Below are 6,647 nucleotides of genomic sequence, written 5' to 3' on the forward strand. Positions count from 1 at the left end.
GGAAGATGGGTGGAAGGCTTTGGAGTGAGTGGTTTGGGAATGGGAGGTAAGTTTGGGGTAGGCTGAGGGGTGGCTGCCTCGTCTGGTGGGTAGGAGACTTGGATGGGAATTGGGGGCCTGGGTTAGGGGCGAGTGAATGTTATAAGGTGGGTTTAGGGCAGGCTGAGAGATGGCATGAGTGGCATTCTGATGGTAATGGATTGGAGGAAGGAGGTATTGAGGAGGCATCCACTGGTTTGGAGATGGCTGTGGTGGGGATGAATGGAGTGGCTTGGGGGTTGGAATGGTAAACTGAAGATGAGAGGATGAGTGTCGCAAACGGCAAGTTGTAGTATGAGTCCATGTAAAAGCAGGTGGAATGAGAAAATGAGGGATAAGAGTGCAATGAGGATTGCTGGAGGTGTGTGAGCAGGTTGGGTTGAGCAGTGGGAGGGTAGGTTGTGGTAAGAGGGGAGAGAAGGTCCTGAGAGGTAACCACGGTGTATAAAGTGGGTCATCTGGGTTTGATGTTAAGGATGTGATGAACAGTTGGTGCCTTTATCTGTCTGTTTGGCAGTGACATGAGTCAGCCTAAAGAGCTGAGTAGGCAACTATTGGATCTCCATCAGTTATTTGTGAAAAAAAGTGCTAGCAATCCCAAATGAGGCCAGGCCATCTAGGTCTCTGTTAAGATATGATGTGTGAACAGTGTTGCTTTCTCCTACCAAGCAGGTGATCTTAGTCACATCTTGAATCCTGGGGAGTTCTGTGGGTTTTTTTGTTTTGTTTTGGTTTTTATTTAGCATTTGCAGAACTTGCTGTTTAGGCTGTCTGGGTTATGCTCCCCTCCTCCCCCATATGCCACATATTAAGACCCATAATCAGAAACAGTAGAAAAAAAAACCTCTTGATAATCTTGGAACATTAGTTCTGTCAAATAAATGGAAAAAGATGTAAAAATCAAATGGCCACCTATAATTAAATAAATAGCTGTAACTTTAGAGCAGTGCCTTTTTTTTATCCTTGCATGTTCTGTTTGTGCTAGTGTATGCGATCTTGGAGGAATCTTCTTTATTTTCTAGTCATCTCTGCAACAAGTGTAGTTTTCTCTCTTTTGAACACAAAAAACATCCGCTGTGCTGTTTAGCGTGACTAGGCTTGTGTCTAAGGCTGGTACTCCTTGATCCCTATTTCCCTTTGTCACCCTCCATGAGCAGTCTCCCTCCCACCAAGTCTGACTTGCTAGGATTTGTTATTGGATTTTCAGCATTATCCACGTGCACAGTTTGTGCCACTTGTAATTAGGATAGTTTGGTTTTGCTTTTTCCCCCTGAAGGAATTAGTTAATAAAGGGTATTCACACAGCAGCTTTGGTTATGTGAGCTCAGCTGGCAGAGCTTTTGTCTGTAGAAAAGGCCTTCCTCTTTTAAACCTTTAGTAGAACAGGATTCTTGTTGACAAAGCAGGCAGTGAAGTGAAAGAACGGGCTGATGTGTGTGAGAGCTCCCCAGTGCATTGCTGCTTCTACCAGTTATAAAAATGTCTATGTTTTTAAATGTTTTATGAAGTGACTAGATGCTTACAAACTCAAGATGGATAGAAAATCAGTAAAGCAGATGTTTGTTGTTTTGAGGGGGAGGTGGGGTTTTTTTTCTTCTAAATAAAGATATTTTTGTGATGCTGGCAGTCTGAATGCGGTGTTTTCCATTGGCTGGGTAGTGCATTTTAGTGTACGTCTTCAAGCAGTTCACAAGGTAAGATTTTTCAGAGAGGGAACTTGAGTCACAAATCAATTCATATTCTGTTAGCTAGGAAATAGCTCAAATAGTGAGGATGGTTATCAGTGTGAGAGGGCAGAAAATCTCTGCAGCTGTAAGTTCTTCAGCTTATCCATCTGTCCCTCTTAAGGAAAAAATTAAATATGGGAAATGCTAAAACTGTTTAAGCAGTCTTAGGCTGAGGTTTCTCTGGTTGCTAAGCTTATCAGTGGTTTGCTGCTGCCAAAAGAAGGATGACTTACTCCTTCCTCTTTATCCCTGCTCATAGATAGGAAGTGTTATTCCCTTTCTATAAAACACGTTATTTCCATAACACGTTGAAAAACTCTCTCTACCCAAAACATGAAGTTTTCTGTTGGATTGCTGGAATTGGCTGTGAAAGGGTTTGATGAGTCCTCACGCTGAACCAAGGTGACTGCCAGGAGCAGGGAAAACATGGGAAGATCTAATCCTTTTGGCAATGATGAGCTGTTAGTTCAGCTTAGTTCTTGTAAAACTATACCCAACTCCTTCAGGTCCGCTTGTTCTCTACCTGTCCTTTTCTTTATGTCTGTAAATACTGCCAAGCTGTCACTTAACATAGGTTTGACTGTCAGGAGGAGCATTTGCAATTGGAATCTCCCAGTAGGTCTAAATATGGGGGAAATATATTTGGGGGTGAGGAGTGAGAGCCGTTTTCTTTTGACATAGATTTGCCGTAAGCTTTCTGCCCTGGCAAGTCTGGAACTTGTGATAACAGAGAACGGACTGTAATGAAGCATCTGCTTCAAAGTACTGTTAAAAGAAGAAAACCACAAGCATCTTCAAAAAATCTTCAATGATAAATGGACCTATGCTACAATCTCATCAAGAAAGATGCTGCTCTTTAGCAGTGAGCTATATTTGCCCTGTAGCTTTGTGTCTTTGTAAGGCTGGTAGTGGAACGAGGCTCTTCATTTCCTACAACAGATCTTTCTGTGCTTTGTGTGGACATGGAGTCGCTGGCACAAAAGAGGAGAGAGCAGGACAGGCCCTTTTGGCAGTGACATACCCAGAGTGCTTTCCTGGAGAATGCTGTTCCAAAGTATCTGTAGCTGTAGTGAGGTGGATAGATATACTTGATTTATACTTGTTGATGGCAGCTGTTGATCTGGTAATCCTCTGGGCCTGGCAACAAACACAATGAGGTGAAAAACAGTAACAAAGAGATTTGTGCTTCAGGAGAGAATAGTGAATTTGAAATGTATTTTTTTTGTAATTAAATCTTGGTAGATTTTTAACTGTTAAAATTTAGATAAGGCTGCCAAGAGACTCTTTGAGGTAAAATTTCCTTTAGTAAATGACCATACTCGTACCACTAGATTGATGCGACTAGTGGAAGATTTTGTGATACTAACAGTGTAACAGGGAATCGGCTGGGAAATTCACCTTCTCTGTGAAATGCATGTTTTTCCTGATTGTAGTTCCTTAAGAGAGCTGGGAGACTTACAAATCAAAAACTTATCTTGTTTCTTCTTTACTTGACTTCTGTGATTAAGATTTGACCAATGGCTTGGGTGTTCCTGTATGTGCTAGAGGCAATACTCAAGAATACGCCACTAGCACTAAGCTTTGGTGCAGCTGTGTGAAATGAACAACTATGGTATGGAAGGAGAGCAATGCTTGGGTGTAGGGTCTGGAAAAAACTGGAGACAGGTCATTGTTACTAATCTATGTACTGGGATGTTTTCTGAGTTTTTAATTTAATCAAGAGTTCTTTTTTTTCTTTTTTCCCTTCATGGCAGGAAGGTAAAAGGAGGCAACATAGATGTTCATCCATCTGAGAAAGCCCTCATTGTCCACTATGAGGTGGAAGCAACAATTCTGGGAGAGATGGGAGCCCCCATGCTGGGGGAGCGCAAGGAATGTCAGAAAATGTAAGGTCACAGGAAGTTCTGTAGCTTTTTCTGTTTTTCACAGTCATAAATTCAATAACTCAAAGCATCAACAGCCTGTAAGAAATAATACTTTCTAATCTTTATAAAGCTTAGTACAAGATTGGAGGAAGGTTAAGAAGCCAGGAAGTAACATATGCCTGGGACAGTTAACATCTAAAACACATGTTGTGAACTGCTTTTCATCCGTGTACTTCAAGGTGTTTACTAAAGAAGAGTGATTATTCCCACTTTACTTGATGGGAACTCCAGCTAGAGAGAAGTGAAGTGATTCGTTCCTACTCAAATGATGGTTCATGTTGGAGCAAGTAATGCTACTGAATGTTCTGACAGCATTATGCTCTAGCTGTTGGCCCTCCTGTTGCTTTGGTCTGTTACCCCTGCTAGTAATTTCACTACAGTATCTGTATTTTAGTTTTGCCAGGTATTTTTCTTTTAAGAGCATTAAAACATTCCCCATTGGAAAAGTCCAGAGAACTATCATAACTTCAGTTTCCAAGCTGCAAGTTTGGAACTTTCCTAGGTTTGTTTTATCTCTATACTGAATTCTTTTTGAGAATTTGACATTGAGTACATGTGTGAGTGCATGTGAGAAGAATAATTGAGAAAGAGAACCTTAAATTGTCTCAAATTTTTGAAGATCTCAGAAATGTTCATCTGTTTTTGGATGAATCAGCATAACTTGCATCTGCAACGTGGTGGAATTCCTTTTTGAGCCATCCTATTTTTAATGCCCACAGAGATTTCTCACTGCTCATTGCTTGTGGACCTGGCTGCATCTGCAGGCACTGCAAAAAAACCTTCTTGTGTAGCCAACACCCATACCTGTTTCTCATTTTGGATTTTTTGTGTATGCTGGACTCCTTTCTAGTCCTGTACACTTGTTTTGGGATGTGTTGCAAATAAATTGCTGACTGCTGTGTCTAAGACTGTTGGTTATAAGGGGATCTATTCATACAGTTGCATTTACTATTGCTGCTTGTCAGCTGATGGACATTTAGGCTCTGACAAATCTGTTACTTTCCATTTGGAGTTGTAGAGAGCCACTGCTTTGACATTACCTTTCTAAGGCATGGTACAGGCAGTGGGTGGGTATCAGCATCATTTTTGCTTTGACAAATTTATGACTGTGTAAACATAAATTGAAGGACTGAAGATAGAAAAATATAAAAACTGAAAAGAGACCTCTCTATGTTGCAGCATTCGGCTAAAGAGTCTTAATGCAAATACAGACATTGCTTCACTGGCTCGAAAGGTGGTTGAAGAATGCAAGCTCATTCACCCCTCCAAACTTGCAGACGTAGAACAGCTGTTGTACTATCTACAGAATCGCAGAGATGCCTCAGCAAGTACAGGAATAAAGTAGCTTGGTACTGAGGTGCTTCAGCATTGAACAACCACTGGGTGAGGTTTTTCTAGCTGAGGTTCTAACTTGCTTGATGTATGAGTTATCTAGAGATAATGAGAGTGGGGGGAACACGTATAGTTAAATCACACTTGAAAAAAAACTATAATCTTGGAGCAAGGTGGGGGGAAATTATCATTTTAACAACCAAAGTTTTTTTGGGTTAGTTAAACTTAGTGTTGATGCTTCTTACTGGCTGCCTTGTGCTTTAGTGGGACTTTAGAGGTACAGATTCCGCTGTTGGTGCAGCCTCTTCATAATGCTTCTGCCCTTGCAGTGACATGAAAAGACTCTGAGGATCTTCCTAGAAAGATCTCTGTCATCACCTGTTGCAAGGGTGTATGGTGTTCCTAGGCTGAATTCATGCTACCTGTAAAGCTGGAGTGAGGAGTTTTAGAGTCTAACAAGCTTTGGTACAGTGTAGTAGGCAGCTTGGAGTAATTCTCTTAAGTTCCTGGTAAACAAGTTACTGAGAACATTAATTCTCTGTTCTGATGTCACAGCATCTTGGTGGTCCTATTTATGTCTTAAGTTCATCTTAAGCTTTCTGCTCAGGGGACAATTTCATATTTAACATGTGATCCTGCGTTATCTTGTGGTTGGCAAGGTTTCTTGCAATCGTGAAATGGTAAGCTTTGTTCTCAGGTTGGATTCTTATCTTGATGGGATGAGTTTAAAACAAAGATTAATTTTATTTATATGCTTTGATTGTAACTGCTTTGCGTGTTTTACCCTGTTTTATGTGTGTCTTGGTGTATCACAGGGCAATGTACAAGAAGCTGCAAAGTCTCCCCAGGTGACTGGGCTATAACTGATCATTTAGACTGAGGAGTCACAAGGCATCTGAGGGTTTAGTTTGCTCCCTGTGGGCTGTTCAGCTTCAGAAACCTGACATACCTTAGCTGTGTGTTAGTCTGACAGGTCAGCTGAACACAAAAGGACTTCGACCTTGATTTATCCAGAATGTTTACTCTAAGAATACTGGGTATGTTTTTTTGTCTGTAAATATGCATAACTTAATTGCAACCATGTCTTTTCCTTTATAGAAAAGAAAGAGAAATCCAGTAAGCCAAAAGATCCACCCCCATTTGAAGGAATGGAGGTAAATAGTGGTGTTAGAAGAGAAATGTGAAACCCATTTACTTCTTAAGTAAGAAGTTATATAAGGGAGAGGGGGAGAGGAAATGCTCAATTCTGGGGTTTTTTTTCCTTCTTGTTTTTTAAACAAAGAACTTGGTTTGGAAATATTGCACAATGGAATAAAAATCATCTCCATAAAGGGTAAAATATTTGACTTGCGTACTTCCCCCACCAACTATAGCACGCAGCAGGACAGCAAGTGAGGTCTGGAACATCGGACAGGATACAGGGAGTTCTGTCTGAGCATCCTTTGTTTGTTGTAATTAAATCTTCTCAGATTTCCTGGTGTTTATTGGCAGTGATTCTGGATGTGTTGATTTTTTTTTCTTTGTATTTTATTTTTTCCTAAGATCTTAACTCAAAGCCGTGCACTCTTTTGTCTTGCAATTGAATAATGTTGTGATTGATTGTGTTGAATTGACACCTCTCTTT

General features: G+C 40.7%; 1 protein-coding gene across 1 annotated transcript in view; it reads left to right on the top strand.

The window, feature by feature from the left end:
- The first annotated feature begins 3,524 nt into the window (after window positions 1-3,524).
- The window catches only part of KIFAP3 (kinesin-associated protein 3), a 64,096-nt gene continuing 60,973 nt past the window's right edge, over window positions 3,525-6,647 (top strand). Inside the window, 3 exon segments of the mRNA XM_010079073.1 lie at window positions 3,525-3,652; window positions 4,871-5,019; window positions 6,122-6,177. Coding sequence (XP_010077375.1) covers window positions 3,609-3,652; window positions 4,871-5,019; window positions 6,122-6,177 — 249 coding nt within the window. The 5' untranslated portion in view covers window positions 3,525-3,608.

This window comes from Pterocles gutturalis, unplaced genomic scaffold (assembly GCF_000699245.1).
Source record: "Pterocles gutturalis isolate BGI_N339 unplaced genomic scaffold, ASM69924v1 scaffold32688, whole genome shotgun sequence".
NCBI classification, from domain to species: Eukaryota; Metazoa; Chordata; class Aves; order Pterocliformes; family Pteroclidae; genus Pterocles; species Pterocles gutturalis.